This window comes from Melospiza georgiana, chromosome 1, assembly GCF_028018845.1.
Source record: "Melospiza georgiana isolate bMelGeo1 chromosome 1, bMelGeo1.pri, whole genome shotgun sequence".
Taxonomy (NCBI): domain Eukaryota; kingdom Metazoa; phylum Chordata; class Aves; order Passeriformes; family Passerellidae; genus Melospiza; species Melospiza georgiana.
In genome coordinates, this window is record NC_080430.1 from 46335046 (window position 1) to 46352680 (window position 17635).

The following is a 17635-nucleotide window of genomic DNA, read 5'->3' on the forward strand; positions in this document are numbered from 1 at the left end:
GCCACTTAGTTCAGCCTGCACTAAACTTTATTTCAGTTGTGTCTGTCATGCTTTATATTCATTTGTGTTCCTTTATATATTGTTGCACTATTGTATGTACTGGAGGAGTGGGCTTTGTGAGTTCTCAGCTGGCTTTCTGTCACCACCTAATCACAACAGTAGAGAGCTAGGCATTTGAAGAGGTCTCTTAAAAAAATGAGTCACTTAGAACTGAGCCTTAACAGCTGCATCCTAAACACTACACAGGTACACAGTTCCCTCTGAGGCAGCTAATTTGGTGATGCACAAACTTTTTGCTGTATTTTCTGATCTTGAAAATGGAATAATTGAATTACTGTGAGGATAATGTGTACCAAATCTTAGTTGCAAAGTATATGAGAGCTTGGTGATTAAACATTTTTGTAAGAAAGCTAAGAACGCGCAGTTATACTACTAGCAAAAATGTATTTAGTCATTGAAGCCAACTGTTTACCACTTTAGAAGTACAAAGGAATATTTTGGCATCATCTCATGTTAAAAGTATTGGAAAATGTGAGCAAAAGGAGATTTTAGCTGCCTAAAGATATTTCCAGGGGAGAAGAAAATAGAAAGTTAGGTGAAAAGCATCTCTTAAATATCTTTATGCTTTGTTCTGAATTTATGATGATAACAACATCATGAATGTTTAAATTAAAGGAATTAGGCAGGTTGTGTTGGGTTTGACCTTGGGCTGGATGTCAGGTGCCACCAAGCTGCTCTATAACTCCTTGCTTTTCAGTTGGTCAGGGGAGAAAAGTACAGCAAAAGGCTCATGGGTTGAGGTCAGGGCAAGGAGATCACTCTGCATTTGCCATCATGGACAAAACAGACTCGACTGAGAAATTAATTTAATGTAATACCAATTAAAATTAGAGTAAAGAGAAGTAAAACCAAATTTACACCTTCCTTTCATCCCTCCCTTTTTCCTGGGCTCAACTGGCCCTGTCAGACATGGAGCAAGCCCCTAGAATCTTCCCAGAGGAGTCATCCTTGTAGCATATCCCTACCAAAACTTTACCATGCAAAGCCATCCCAGGAAATTTTTTCATTCAGAGAATGTTAAATAGTGGTTCTCAGTTGTCATGATCCTTCTCTCCTCTGGATGGGATAGCCTTTGGATGTTTGCCCTTCAGACTAAATTCCTTGTCCTCTCAGTGGTGGGCATCAATGCAGGGCTCATGTCATTTTCTCCTGTGGTGTGAGTATGGTGAGCTTGTACTCATTAGCACAATAGCATATCTAGCAACAAAAATATACATACTTGCTGAAATCAAATCTGAAAAGAAACTTCTCAATTTGAAAATGTATGTGTATGCATACTTGTGTGTATGTTTGTATTCTGCCATGAGTTCAGAAAAATGAGAGCACATGCAACTCCTTTGTGGAGTCATTAAAACAGATGAGCATTCTAGCATTGACATAATATTGGGTTATTTTACAGATTTTAGTAAATATTCTATGCTATATTCTTGCTATAGATATCTGCTTTAAAGTCATTGCAGAAAAATACTTACTGATTTTTTTTTCCATTCAAGCAACTCAGCATTATTTCTAAAGACATTTTTAATTGCATTGATGTCTTTCATTTAAAATAGAGAGTGTTTTTTAAAAATGTTTATCTCCAATGTTCTGTCCTGCTTTTCTTTACAGTTTTGAATTCTTTACTTGTAACTGACATTTGTTTCTGAAATCTTTCATTAATCTCAGCTGATGCCATGCCCGGTGTTCAGAGATGGCAGGTGCGCCTCTGGGCACTTGTAACCAAACTTATTGAAGCAAGGACTTCAGGAATCATGCCCAATCCTGAGCTTCTGAATAAGAAAGAGAAGGCTGAAGCCAGAAAGATCTGGGAGCAGAAGAATCTGGTGATTTCTGAGGTTAAAAGAAACACTTACATAGTTTCTAAATTGCTAAACAAGTTGCTTGTTGTGCTAAAACCACATGTTTGACTTACAGAGCCAAAAGCTTTTTCCCCAGAGGAGTAGCTATTTTTTAAACTGAATTATTCTTTATGTAAATAATTTTGTCTACCTACAAATTTTGTGGGGCAAAACTTATTTAAAGGATGTATGCCTCATTAAGGAATGAAATGTTATGACAATAAAGTTCTGTCAATCTGGGATTCAAGTAACTCCATTTCAAGTAACAAAACCTTAGGTGAGTTCTGTAGGTTACCCTAACAAAAGCTTTGGTCTGTTTGCTTCATATCTCATTATCGTTCCTGCTGTTTCATATAGAATGAAAAAAGCCACTGGTTAAAATATATTAGCATAGCCTTGAAAAAAATACTGAAGTGGTTGTTCATCTCTTGTTATGTGTTGTCTCCTGCTGTGATTGGTATAAATTCTGTTATCCAAGACTCAGAAGAAAACATAAATACCTGCAAAATTAACTTCAAGTAATTTTCTGTGCATAAAAACTTTTGCCAGTTTAAACCCTGCTGTGAGGGATATTCCAGATCATTTAACAGACTTTATAATTTTAATCTTGTAATCTATGAACAAGTTTTCACCAGTATAAATGGATTTACAAGAGAGAAGGCCTCTTGAAGGGGCAAAGGGAAGATATTTTATTAAAGGAAATAAAGGGTGAACAATGCACATTTTTCATTGATTGAAACATTTTAAATCTTGAAACAGAAGGGAAGCTAATCAATTGAATTTTTATATGATTATTATTTTCCCTTCCACACCTGTGATTGCACATATGATGTGTTTGTGTACTAAAGTGATTTTCCTCACTTTAGGTAAGATGCACATATTTCACAAATTGAAATTGATTACCAGTAATTGTTTTCCATTTTTAAAAACCCAGTATTCTGAGTCTGAGAATTTTAAGTAATTAATGACAGACCTTTTCTTCTAATACAGGTAACCGAGTACTTCACAAAGGATCATTTGTTCAATGCAGCTATTTCCCGATTGATGAGCCTCACAAATGTACTCCATGTAAGTATGGGATATTAATGAAGGTATTTTCCTCTCAGACACTGCTCCTGTCAGTCTTTCTACCAAGCAGGAACTACCTGAACTGTAGGTCCAGCTTTCTGTAAGTCATTAACTTCATAACCAGTATTACTGAGTCAAGAGCCTTGTTGAGTTACACTCAGTTCAAAAGCATGTTCTGGTATCACTGTAACCCTGAAATATAAACAGTTTTGCAGGAGGAGCTTGATGGTATTAGATCAGATTAGACCAGATTCTGATGTTTATGTCTGCATCCTGTAATTTGAAGAGGATACATTTTGTTTAGTTCTGTTCTTTGTTCTCCTGATTTTAGCCAAGTTACATAGGTAGCTAGGTATAGTAGTACATTATAGAATTACCAAATATTCTGATTTTAAAAGGGTTATTCTTTGCAAGGAAAATCACACACAGTCAGTCCTCAAAGACAGCTTACACTGCTGAACCTAAGTTTTAAGATTTTTAATTTAGATTATGTTGTTTATCAGCCAGTGGTAATAGATTAAAAATAATAAACTATTATCATTAGTTTTTGTTACTACTCTTAGATCTGGTTGAGCAGTCCTTCAGGCATATAATGGTAACCTGATATTGAACCGAAATTAAATATAATTTTGAAAGCTTTAGCTTCTTTATTGAAATACCATTTTATACATTATGAATTCCAAGGTGCTTATTAGCAAAATCGAGGAACTTAACAAAAAATGAAGTACATTGTGCACAGGTGCTGTACTGAAACAACTTAAGCCTGGCATCTTGTATGGTGTTGGGAAGGTAACACCCAGTTCTTTATCTCCATTTCAATGACTCATAGGCATTTGGGGCTAATGGATGGTGGAATGAATGTTAAAAAAGATAAAATTCAGAGTCCTACAGACAGCCAGATACTTGAGCACTGATGTATTTCTTGAGCAAAGAAGACAGTGCAGTATCTTTGAAGAATAAGTTTCCACATAGCTTGCTGGCACTTCCTCTTTTTGCTCCCAGTTAAAAGGAGGAAGTGGAGAGGTGGGCAAGGATTAAACATTGAAAGTGGGTAGCAGTTGCTAAATCTTACTCAAATATAGTTTGCGCTATAAGTGATAAGATGCCCTTTGACAACATTTGAGGTCAAGCAAATCACTGGTTTTGGACCATTTTCTAGTTGATGAGAATGGGTTTTCATCACATCAAATAATCCTTGTAAGTTGACATGTATTGACATTTTTTTGTGCTGTTTCATTAGAGAGATAGATTACAAAATAAATGCATCAGCTGAATTTGCCATGGGATGTGATCTCTTAGGCAAAGAATAAAAAAGTTCATCTGATTACTTTTAGTGCTGTATCTTTTTTTCTGTAAGTTGAGTTAAATGGGGAAATGAAGTTCAGATTTTGTCAGTCAAGTTCCTTTTTGCCAGAAATTGAACATTTTATATACTAAAGAAGGCAGACACTTTACTAAAATAATAAGAACATAAAACTGTAAAAGACTTCACTGTGCTTTCATTCTCAAAGCTTCCTTCAGCTCTAAAACCTCACTTGGTCACTAAATTCAGCTTTACTGAAGCCACTCTATGATCCTGTAGAATGGAACTTTGTCCCAACAAAATCTATGTTGCATTCAGCACAGTTTGACTGTCATATACAAGTGCTTCACCTCTTCTCAGATAGCTCTGGTTTTGCCTAAGATTGCACTTCTAGAAAAGGCAGCACTCCAAATGGTTTTATGGGCTACTCTTGTCCACATGAGTGTGTATTCAGAGTTCTGTGCTAGAGCAGATCCCCAAGGATCTTCACCAGGATGATGATGGCAATTTCAGGATGATCCATTTCAGGATCAGCTTCTAAGTGTTAGAGAGCACTCGATGACCAAGAGTTATGATTTTAATTCTCCAGTTTCATAAGTTTCCAATTTACTGTGAAAATGCACTCTCCTTAGCATAGACATTGATTTTAGGTTTTATTACTGCATTTTCTTCTTAATTAAACTACTTTCCTCCCCACCTCGGAATGTTAATAGTTTGTTTCTTTTTCCTTGCTTTTTCACTCAGCAAGCTCCTCGGCCTCTTGTTCTCCACAGCACAGAATTTGAAGATGCTTTGGCTTCCCTCTGCATTATGGTTGCACCTATGGCTCCCCACATTGCATCAGAGATGTGGAAAGGTATTTATAAACTTCATACAGGTGTTCTAGGCAAAAGGACAAGAAATTTGCAAAAATGTCTGTAACTCAGCACATGTCACTTACCTCTGAATTCTTTATCTAGCTGGTCACCTTCTTTCATAATTGTTAAACAAATTTGAACTTTGGTCATTCCCACATCTCTCCTTTCTGCCTTTAGTTTATTTTTCCTTCCATACAGAGGTTGAAACTAGGTAGAGAAAGGGAGCTAGAAGAAAAATTCAAGACAGGACTTGCATGAGGAATTCATATGTCATCTGCTAACTGCTCCTGGATATGGATGGCATTATTAAGAGCTGAACACCAGGGCAGAAACAGCCCTTTTTTAAATAACTGTGTCAGAGCCTTTGGACTACAAATATTTTCCTTCAGGAATTCAGGCAAACCAAACCATATCAGAGGGCTGGATAGTAAAAAGACTAAAGGAATGTTCAATAAAAATCCTGTCCTTTTAGGATGCTCCAGAGACTAAGGGACACTATGCTGTAAATTACCCTGCCATGGAGAATGGGAGTTGTAGAAAAGGGTATCTTTTCTAACACCTGTCAGAGCTGTACAGGTTGGAAGACCAAATGGATTAAGTTTCATGGTGCTGATACAGTTAAAGCCTGTAAAATAAGGGATGTGCATGCCAGAGTTTAGCAACTGATTGTAAGGTTTATTGGGAGAAGTCCCAAGATGCATGTGGGAAGATAGGAATATACTCTGCGTTGTGACTGGCCACAAACTGCTGTGTGGTTTTGGACCTAATGTTAGCTTTTGGATGCTGTTTTAATGGTTTTATTTTCAATGGTTTGTGCATTCAAATGTTTGCAGAGCAGTGCTACTAAACTGATGGTATTTCAGTGTTGGGCATGGCCTGCAATGTTAATTGCCAAGGAAAGACTGTACTTGTTCAAAGCAGTAACAAAGAAGCGGAGCCTGTGGAAACAAGAAGATATAGTAGGGAGAGTGGGTTGGGTTTTTTGTGTGTGTTTTCATTTCAAGTGATTTAAAAATGTCTTACTAGGAGTTTAAGTCTGGAATAAAGAGTGGCATCAGACAGGATCCATCTGGTCATATACGATGATGTGCCATCTAATTAAAATAATGCTAAATAAAAGCAATTAGCATGACTGTTTTCCTTATTGGTTGAGATGGAGACAGAAGAGATTCAGGATCATTACTTATACATACAGTGCCTTCTAAACTTGGAATTCTATTACATGTTAGGAAATTCAGAATTATCAGCTATGGTTGATAAAATGACAAAGAGCACTAGGGTATCTTAATTAACAACTTGTCAAACACAAAGCTTAATCCTATAGTGTTTTGAATGTCAGATAAGGAAGTCTTTTCTTGCTACTAAAATCACTGGAGAATGAAAATGATAAACATTTTCTGTATCTCACTCTGATGTAAGAATCAAAAGGAAGCATATAAAAATTGGAAGTGTATTGTCCTCAGCCTCTGTCTGCATTTAAAGATAAAATTTTACTTGTGTGGTCCAAAGGCATGTGCACTGTAATTCAGTGCAGCAATCATTAAAAACCATAGTGTGTTGATTACTGCCTGAAGAATTTTATTACTACATTTGAAAATGACAGTATCCTTTAGCATGGTAATCATTGCATTATACTGAAGTTATTAAACAATTTTATCAGGAGAATGTGTGTACATTTAACTGCTGCATTGTGGTAAGAATACTGTTTTACTTTGAAATAGCCAGCATCTATCAGTTCTGTCCTGGGATTAAGATTTCATATTAAAAATTCTCCAAGTTTTGAATTGCACTCTGGTTCCACCAAGTCCTTTTGCTGTTCTAATGTAACCAATTTCTCAAACTTTGTTGTGTATAAGCGATGATGCTTTACTATTTTAAATAATTTCAATACAAAAATTAAGGTTTCTAAATACTCTGTTTAGTTTTCTCTGTGTTTAGTTCTTCATACTCAGAGAGAAAAAATCTCTCCTTTTGTACCTTGTCTTTGCATCTAAATGTCAGGATAATGCTGCTTCCTCTTTTGTAACTTGGTCAGGAAAAGGAGTTTGTATAGTGTTAGTTCTATAAATTGCACCTATAGCAGTGGACCCCAGGCTTTGATGGAAGCTGCTTGAATGCTGTCCTGTAAGTGCCTCACCTTTCAGCAGCTGAACAGCCGCAACCCAAGATACTTTGTGTGTGAAGAAGTTCTTCTCCCGCCTCGGAGGACGAGCAGTTTTTGGTGTTGTGGTGTGTCAGCCTGCTGGTGTTAATTGTGCACCGAATGCGCTGGTTTATCACTCAATAACATAAAAAGCAGCCGTAGCCCCTCAGTGTGGGAAGAGTTCATCCGGCTGGATATCTTGGCAGTTTATGAACACTAACAGGATGAGGAAATCTGTTTCCTTCCTGAAACCTTGTATCTAAGGAATATACAGACACCATTTGAGACTTTTTTTTTTTTAGTTTGTTTGTAGTAGTACAGTGTTTTGCTGTTCAGACAAGGATATGAAACTACTTATTTTGAGTTGCTAAATTTTTATTAGAGATGGCTCATGAAAGACATGTACACCTTCAATAAACACATCTTAGGAAATACTGAAATTAGAAATATTTTTTTGAATTTGTTATGGTATCACTGTCTTAACAATATTTTAACTGTCACTACAATAGCTCTGTTGCAAAAATTTGTCTGAATTCAGCCCTTGCTTAAAAAGGCTTCTGAAAAGAATGGAGTTGAGTAAAAGCTAATTGATGTTGCAGGTTTTAATTGAAAATCTGAATGTAGAAATCCCTCTTCATAAATCCAATAAGAAACATGATTTGGAAATTAATTTTTTGTCTCCAAGAGTAATAGCATAAGAGGAAGTAGAGAAAGTCTTTCAAATGGAGGAAGACAGATTGTTTTAAGAAAGTTAAAAGTGTTTGTGTGGAGTTTGCTGGATTGCAAGCACATCCAAGAGTTGGCTTACAGTAACCCAGGCTTTTCAGTTCTGTGTTCTGTGCTACTATACCAGTGGTATAATACAGCTTTTCTCAGAGCTGTCTGGAAACAGCTGTTACCATTTCTTTGAGATAGCAGATTGTTTCACATATGACTGACAGACATATTCTTCCTGAGCTGCAGAAAGAAATTTCGGATATGTAACTTGCCCAAATCTGTCAAATAGGAAGATTCATTAAATAGTAAAGAGAATATCAAGAACAAAGTAACATGGCAACAATGCCAGAAAGAGGTTTCACAGGCAAGTGGATACTCACCCAAAATGTCTCTCCACTTGCCCTTACACACTCCTGATCCGAGCTTTTTAATTAAATTAGCAGTATTTGGGTATTCACCCTCAGAGTCATCTTGTACTTACCCCTCTGATCTTCTAACATGTTCTCTTTGAAAATCTCTAGTCCTAAACTCTGACACTGCCATTGTTTCAGATGCTTTCATTAGCTTCCTTTTATCACCCATTAAGACTTCCATCTTCATTTCCTTCTCTGCTTTAACCTCTCCAGGGCTTGTCACAAGCCAGCTCTTTCTCAATTTACTTCATAATTACAACTTTTCCTTGGCCTGCATAATTTTATGTCTAAGTAGCTGCACAATTACTGGAATTTTACAGTTAATTTTTTTCCAGTGCTTTTTTTCTGTAAGACTAGAGTTACCTTTCTGTTCCAACACCTTGCTGATACACGATTGCTCCCACGTCTTCCTTTTTAAATCTTTTTAAAATGAGAATCTGCTCTGCCCTGTCAAATAGCACCTTAGGGGAAGTATTATGCTTATGAAATACTCCTGTAATGTTAGTAAAACATTGCCCTGAGCTGAAAAGTTGTTAGACTGGTCCTGTCCCCACTTTCTCTCAACTTGCTAATTTACAGTACTATAGTACTCATTTAACTTGGTGTTTTAAAATGGGTTTCAGTTCTGTGAGTTACTGGTTAGGGAAACCTTGCTCTAATATTTGCTTGCTAGTCAGTAGAAGTCCATTGAAGCAGATCCAATAGCAAGATCAGGACTTCAGACTGAACACAAGTATTGTCTTTGATCTGTCCTGTACAGATGAATACGTATAAGTAAAAAGCTTACAGTAAGTTAAAAATTTACTCTTATCTTTCTGTCGTGCATCTGCCAGAGAATCTGTAGCCATGTAAGAAAAATGCATCAAAAATATGATGCAAAATGCACACCACTTCATAAAATGCACTTCACTAGGCACTTTCCTGTACAGTAAGACAACAAAAGATGTTTTTCATGTTTTCACAATCAAAGCTTCAGAAATGGTCCATTTTTAATTTATCAATCACCATTCTGGATCAGAGTGATGGAGTTTCTGGTTTAGAGTGTTGAATTTTGAAAATACAAACCAAATCATTATGTTTTCTGTGTTCTACAGCTTACAGAATGTGAATTAAGGCAGGAAGCCAAACAGGCAACATAACTAAAACCTTCATTTTGGTTTCCTGTCAAACTGTTTTCTCAAACTAGTTCTGTTGACTTTTCTACTCTCTTTTTCTGTGGATGAGCTCATAGCTCATTTTGTAGCAAGAAAATGAACCAAAAGATTGACACTGAGCTTACTCACACTTTGCTTCAAGATAAATTTTGATTATTTTTTATTGGTCAGTTTATTAAGACTGACAGCCTCCACAGGAATTAAAAGGGACCCTGGTTTTGCTTTTGTAGATAGAAATTTGTCTGTCAGAAAGTGGGTTTTAAATAGTTTGAAGAATTCTCTTCAACAGTAAAATAAGGAATGGCCAGCATGCATGCTTCTGCCACAAAGCATGTGATCAGTTGGAAAGAAGTGAAGTCATCTGGGTGTTCAGAAGCCAAAAAGGAAAGAATCTAACAGCTGTTTTCTTTACAGTCAATGTGATAATGAATCATCAATATGAAGATTGTTTTCTGCTTGACTTCCTATCTTTTGCTCTCTCAGTTTCTGAGTACTGCTTCAAAAGAAAAAAAGAATGCCCAAAATGAGTGTCACTGAGGTGTTTTAATAAATTATTTACCTAACAAATAGGTGTTGTCATTAGGAAATGTGCATGTTCTTGCTTGCCATTAGAAATAGCTCCTATCAGTGCTCCCCACTGTCCCTGTCTGAGTCACTCAGCAAATAGCACAGCTGTGTGTCATTTTACCAAAGCACTTTGTCCAAAAAAGCACTGACAAAAATGTGGTGGATTTTTCTGGAGGAAGCTACTTGCTCTTTATGTGCCTGTTTGCTGTTACTCACCGTATCAGTCTGAACAACCCAGCGAGCTGAATTGATGTATGCTCTGTGCATGGGTTGGGTGGGTGCCTGTGGCTGCTGTCCTGCTGTTTTGAACAGCTTCAGTGCGTCAGTCTCACCAGTGAGTCTTGTGTGAATGGGTTTTCTTTATGCTTTTGATAGAGTTTCCCTAAACCAGAAGAAATTTCACATCCAGAAAAGATTTCATTTTGCAGCCCTGAAGGAAGCATGTGCTTATAAAAAGTTTTAGTCTGTGTTCTTATTCATATGCAGAGAATGCTTTTAATTTAAAAAATCTCCTGGCTCTGTCAGAATCACAAGAGTCATCATCATCAATATTAATTATATTTGACAGCATCTTGTTAAATGAAATCTTTGTATTTTGTCATATAGCTGCAGTAAACAGCAACATAAATCCCACTCAGGAGCTTCTATTCAGTTACAGAATGCAGCTTCAGAATGACTTGCATCCTATTCTCCTATTACTTAAACAAATCAGAAATTAATTATCTTGAGAAGACCAGTTTAATAAAAGAAGATCACTTAAAGCCATTTTAGAAATTTTTAACAATAAAATTGAAGGACAAAATGTTTCAGAATGTAAAAATCGTAAGAAGGAGAGCAAGCTCTGCAAGGCATTCCTTTGTATCACCTTTAATTTGTGAGAAAATATACTTCACAAAATAGAGAAAATCTTGCAAGTAGCTTGACTTGCAAATTTAGAAACTAGCCAGCATATTACAGCTGGTAAAATGAGGCATAATCATTTATCATTCTCAATTGTTAGTAAAATTCTAATCAAACTGGTGGCATTACTGAAAATAAATGCAGTATTATGGTTGACTTTTAGAAGCAGAGGTCAGCTTATGTTGCAGGATTACAATTTAAAACAATAAGCAGCAGTCTTCTGCACTCTTGGCAAAGTTATAGAGTGTTAATTTAAATTTAAAGTGTGCCCACATTGTTAATATCCTTACTCATGGTATAAAACAAATACTTCAAAGATTTAAATCTTTCTGTTTATAATGTGTTGTATGCTAATCTAAACAATGTTATTTCCTCCTATGGCACTTGCTTTTAAAGTCAGCTTTATCCTGATCCAGTTTGTCAAACAAATTCCAGAGACCAAATGTTCTGGTTACCATGTACAGATGAATGTTTTACTGCTTTCATTTTCCAGGTTTGGCACATGTGCAGAATAAACTTTGTACTCATCATCACTGGGATGTTGATGTTCTGCATCAGTCCTGGCCCAAAGTAGATCCAGCTTACCTTCAGCCATCAGATGTTGTGGAGATGTCTGTACTGGTAAGAGCATTTTGATTTATTTTCAGTAGTGGCCAAGTAATGAGTTATGAGCCCAGAGGATGATGGAATTTCTTCTCTTGTGGAAGTCAGTTCCCATAGTAAATGGCCCAGTGAAAGTTCAAAATAGAAGCTGCTGTAACAGTTGTGCTGAGTAATTAAAATGGTTTCCTAAACAAAAAGATATAGTGAGTCTGGAAGAGAGATGCCCTAAGTATAAATCTTTCAGAGTGACTGTATATTAGTACCTGTGGAGATTTGACCAATGAACAGCCATGGGCAAGGATGATACAGTCGAAACTAGGATCACTAGGCCCAGATTTTTTGCCTGACAGTGCATTTATTAACTCAGTCCTGTACACAAATGTATAATTGGGTGATATTTCTTGTGGTGCCAGTAGTGCTATTGCTCCCTAACAGAACCAATCATAAGCTTGGTTAAGTTGTGATTTTTGCCAAATGATGTTTCCCATCTGCATTGGCCTGAATTTCTGGCACATGTCAGGAGAGTCCATTTGCAGGAATGGAGTTGAGAAAACCAGCTATGTTTGGAAGTGTGTTATAACTTCCAATTTCTCTTTTGGGCTCAAGCCCCTTTGTGGCCCAGGGAAAGAGCTGACTGTTCACTGGAAGAGTGCACATTGTAGCTACCTTTAGTTAACCTCCAGTTCCCCAGTGTGTGCACAGAGTAGTTTACTGTCTTCTTTGCTATGGCTCTAGTTAACTAGCATGTGTTCAGGATGCTCCCAGGCACCATAAAGCATAGACAGGGCACAGAGGGAATGGATGCCTGGAGCCAAAGGTGTGGGATCCCTGAGCAGGGACTCAGCTCTTCACTGGCTGGCTCCTGCTCCGCCTGCCTTCAAGCTCCTCATGCTCAGGCACTGTGTGATAGTCAGTAATTAACATAGCTGCACACTACCGGATCTGAAGTCTCCTGCCTTGTTCACTGGTCCCCAAAGGATAATCTTTAATGCTAACATTCTAAAAGTTAATGTTCTAAATTAAATGTAACGCTTCAACTTAAACACTTTCTGTGTTTCTGGACAGTCAATGAAAATGGAGCCTATAGAAGAAATGTCATTTGGTCATGTAAAACTGTATGTTCTGTGTGTGTAGAAGAAACAGAAGCAATGTGTTTTAGTTGTATTTTTTGTGTTCACCCCTTTGGGGGAGGGAGCAAAGCAGTTGGGTTGTTTTTGTTGAGCTGAATTTTTTCAGGAGGGAAGAGATTGGTTGAATTTAGGGGAAGCCATTTTGCTTTATATTTCCTTAATCAAAGTATCTTTGCAAATAATTTCATATCTTGCCCGATCTCTGAGTCAGTTTATTTGAACAGAATGAGAAATAATTTTAAAGCACTTGTTTTTCCAACATTAAACATACGCACTTAAGAAAGACCAAGGAGTATGTCTTTTTGAAGGAAATTTTCAATTGTCATCTTTCCAAACCAAGAAGGACTCAATTGCCAGCTGGAGTTAATAGAAGACTTAGCCTAATAGTCACTGTGGGTGAATTGCTTTTTTCCTCTCTCTTGCCCTCTCTTTCTTTCTTTAAGTGATAAGCTTTTAGTTCTAACAGTAAAAATCTTCACTGAGATGTGATCACTTCTCTCAAGCCCAAAATAAGCCTCCACAGCTAGCAAACATCTTGAATTCCAGCGTTCAGTTTATAAGGAAGTCATGAATGAGAAATGGTGTAATTTTAGAAACGTCTTCGCAGTTGTGGTTAAAGCAAACATGTTATTAAATATATCTTTGAAATAACAACTTCAGCAACACAGAGAAAACTCTGGACACAATGTTTTTAAGACTACACAACCAAACATGAAAATACCTAAATATTTCACTGATATTTTTCTGCTGACACGAAAATTTCCTTCTCATAAAAAGGAACAAGAAAAAAAATTTAATTAATTTATTGTATTAAAATGATTTTTGTTTCTTTTCCTGGTTGACTTTGTCAAAGCCTTGTGTAAGTCTTGTTGTAATAAGACAAAAAAAACCCTGGGGTCTCAGTCATATATTCATGGAATTATATGATGTATGTAAACACCTTCCTTCTGAGAAAGCAAGTGACTGGAAGACAGAAAGACAAGTTGTTTTTTTGAACTGGGAGTAATTCTTAGCAATAGTGCCTACAGAGTGTGCCTGCCTTTCTACTGTAAGAGTAAAGCAAAAGGGAGGTATGGGGGAGCAGGGAATGTGAATGTGCATGGAATGTGGGAATTCTTGTGGACACTGAAGGTTTTTGTATGGCTGCAAAAATAAATTGCCTTCATTAAACCAAGAAACACTCGCCATACAGAGGAATTGGTTTTGCAAAGAGTCAGTGTCTCTTCACAAGGCTGTACAGTCAAACCAAGTCTTTGGGCCACAACCCTATTCTTCTGGAGCCATCAAACTGCCTCAGGCTGCCAGGGATTTGTCTGCTGAGACATTCTGGGTTTATTTCTCTTCACACAAAATACTTCATTATTTCCTGTCTGTGCTGCAGTTATGTCTTTCCATATTTAAACCAAAGCAACAAAAGCGACCAGCTCCCTGTATCCTTGGCTGAAACAATATAAATTGCCTACAAGAAAGACGTTTAAATTCACTGGGTATGCACAGTATCTGTTCCTCTAAATATTATTGCAAAGTTGAGTATTTTTAATAATACTGTATATTATTAATGCTCTGAAAAATCTGACCTGAATGAAGTCTGCATTTCATCCTATAAATACTTCTGACTAGCATTCCTCACATTTTCTAGGTGGTGCAGAACTGTTAGCAGATGTGGTCTTATAACTGATGTTTTTATAAATTAAGAAAAAAATTGGTGTCATTTTCCTTGCTTTGGCATATGAGGAAGGTCTAACAGTGCTCAGATATTTATTTTCTTTCTAACTTCTCAGAAGGATTATGCATCAATGGTAAAAAAATATTTGAGTTGAATTAAAAATTCCTCTCTCCAGCCTCAAGGTGCTTATTTTTCAGTCTTCTGTGATTTCATTTCAAGTTTTATAACTTCTCTAGTTACCACTGGCTCTCTGTAGATCTGGAATAGTGTAGAATGTCAAATGTTAAAAAGAAAAAAAATAAATGAGAGAAAAGAAGAGAAGAAAAAAGCAACAGCTTCCTTCCTCAGGGGAAGAGAGGACCCAAGACTTGTGTATTTCTCCTCTTGCATGGTTTGTCAGAGAAACAAGGCTACCAGCACCCAGTTTTCTTGTGTGGCACTTTCACCTGGAAATGCCAGGGGTTGTGCTGGTCTACTGAGATACACAGAGAGAGATGCAGAAATGGCAGAAGGCATTTTTCCTGCTGAGAGCCTAAGCCCTGGACTAAAAGGATATGTGACTAGGATGCTTGTTACACACAGCATGTGATGAAATCTGCAGCTGCCTGTTTTAAGAATAGTGGTAAAATGCTTCATGATACCTATGATAAAATGAAAGCCATGCTCAAACACGTGGTGAAACCATAACCAATCTGCTGTTTGATAAAAGTTATGGTCCCAGCTCAGAGCAGAGTGTGGGAAGATCAGGAGACATGCTGTGGGAAGGTGGAGATGTGCTGTGGGAAGGTACACAGAGCCAGGTCGCCCAGGCTTCTCAACCTTTCTAGGAAAACACAACCGCTAGCAGTCATTTATTTACCAAGTTGATTTAGGCTGCTTGGCTCTTCTGTTGAGAACAGCACCAAATAGGCTAGCTGTGGAAAATTTCCCCCTGCCAACATCCATCCACTGGGACATATTAATTTGCATGATGGAGGACAGTGAATGACATTTTAACTGGGCAGGCATAGCTTTGAACTGCAGGCTGCGTGTCCTAGCAGCAAACTGAGAGGCTTGCTTTATATTCCCACTAAAACTGTATCTCTTTGGATTTTACTGTTTTCTTTTTCCTGTAGAATGCATTTCTTCTCTGAAGTGTCCTGTCAGAAAGAACTGTTTGTAGTTATTTTTCACAAAAGCTTTAAAAATTAACTCCTATGTGTTTTTCAAAGATTTTTATTTTACACCAGATGCTAAAGGCAAAGTTTAACACAGTCAGCCTTTTATGATGCCACATTATGGGTGCTTGTAGGAGTAATTAAAAGCCTACTGACATCACTGCAAATTATTGTCAAGACTAGTCAAAAAACAGAAGTGGCTCATCCTTGCTGCATTTGAGACTCCATCTTGTTCCTTAAAAATCTGTCCCAACTTCCTCTTTCAGAGAATTGCACAAATTATTTTCATTAAAATAAAATACAAACAAAATACAAACTAGGTAAGTGACCTAGGTCTTTCTCTGGCTTTGTTGTATGTTGCATGGAGATATCCTGGATAAAATCCAGGTGAAAACCAAGTCATGAACATTTTTATGTCCAAACTACATGAAGCAATGTGTGTTTCTTTTAGATGATTGAAATCTCCCTGAAATGATGCCTAGGGCTCAGAAATCTGCAGTACATATACAGATTATTATGCAAGTAATGCAATTAACTGCATTAAAAGATTTGAGTTGTTTCATTTTCTAAAATGTGTGATTGACCTTCTTCTCATTAAGCCACTGAAAATAGTCCATATAAATCTGAAAGCCTTTGTAATAATTCATTTTATGCCAGCTCCAGAAAGGTACTCAGTCAGGCTCTGTAGTCTTTCTCTGTTATCTACCCTTACTGGATGACAGAAAGGATTTATAAAACCATTTTATAAACTGAGGTGATTCCCACCAAAGGGCTTACTCATTTTTACTTATGTGATTCTGCCCTCCTGAAGCAAAAGCAGGGTGGAAGCTGCACTGAAAAGCAGCCCCACACAGGAAGATGTTGCTGAGTGAGCAGCTGACGTCCTTGTGGTCACTGCTGGATTAATGAGCCATGGGTTGAGTGCAGCATATAACAATGAGTGCAACATACACTAAGTTAAAGCCTATTTTTCTAAAAATAATAAATCTTCCATTTGAATCTCTGCAAGACATTGCTTAGCTGTAAAGAATCCAAGCTGCTGCCCAGAAGTATGTACAAACCAAGACTCCCACCAGACATTTCATGCAGCCTATATGACTGTCATGTTTTTAAAATTAAAAGATCACTGCATTGCACAGTCACATGCTGCTTGCTGTCTTCAAAACTGAGACTTCCTGTGGCCACTTCTCCAATTTTTTTTTGAGTATCATGAATCAGAGTTTTATCTTAGGTGGACAGGAGATAGAAAGAATTTTATCCTCTACTTAGAAAGTGTGAGTTTGGAGAAAAAAGTGTTTATTCCACTTTCCCCCTTTCCTTTTGTAAAAAGATAGGTTAGATACAGGAAATTAAATTGTAGGAAACAGTCTAGTTAAACTTCTTTTTTTTCTTGTTTTTGTGCCTCTCTTTCAGATCAATAACAAAGCTTGTGGCAAAGTTTCTGTGCCTCAGCAAGCAGCCCGCAATTTTGAAGAAGTCCAGGAGCTCGTTCTTCAGAGTGAGCTTGGAGCCAAGCACCTGCAGGGACGAGCCATTAAAAAGGCCTTTCTGTCTCCCAGAACTGCCCTTATCAACTTCTTGGTGCAAGAATAGTAAAGGCTCTGCTGGACTGCAAAAGGGATCTGGAATCTTCTGAGGTGGAAACCAAAAAGAGCAGTTATGGTTATTTCACTTCATGTAAAGGTGGGAAAGAAATCTTGTTAAAATCAGGTTGCTGCTAAATCTTCCTTTCAATGTGGAGAAATGTGCAGAATTAAAGTTTCTTACTGAGTCACGGTAAGATGCTGCTTGTCCTTATTCTTTGGGAGAAAGAGAAGGAAGCACAGAAGAACTAAACAATTGTAACAGAATGTAACTGAAGAAAGCACATGGGGCTTAGTGTCAGCCTCGGGAATATATCCTGTTGGAAAGCTGGCTTGGCTAATTGCAGATGCATAAATGTGATTCCAGGACTAAACAACTGTCCTGATATGTGCTAACCCAAATGTTAGGTGTGCTTTGCTCCCTGGATCTCATGTTTGGGTGCCCTACCATTAACTAGCATTTAAAGTTTGAAGGA

General features: G+C 37.3%; 1 protein-coding gene across 1 annotated transcript in view; it reads left to right on the plus strand.

The window, feature by feature from the left end:
* LARS2 (leucyl-tRNA synthetase 2, mitochondrial) overlaps nt 1–17356 on the plus strand; it is an 84045-nt gene extending 66689 nt beyond the window's left edge. Inside the window, exons 17-21 of the mRNA XM_058036860.1 lie at nt 1726–1895; nt 2889–2966; nt 5014–5125; nt 11514–11641; nt 16990–17356. Of these exons, the coding sequence (XP_057892843.1) occupies nt 1726–1895; nt 2889–2966; nt 5014–5125; nt 11514–11641; nt 16990–17169 (668 nt within the window). The 3' untranslated portion in view covers nt 17170–17356. The remainder of the gene's footprint in view (nt 1–1725; nt 1896–2888; nt 2967–5013; nt 5126–11513; nt 11642–16989) is intronic.
* Nucleotides 17357–17635: the final 279 nt, after the last annotated feature.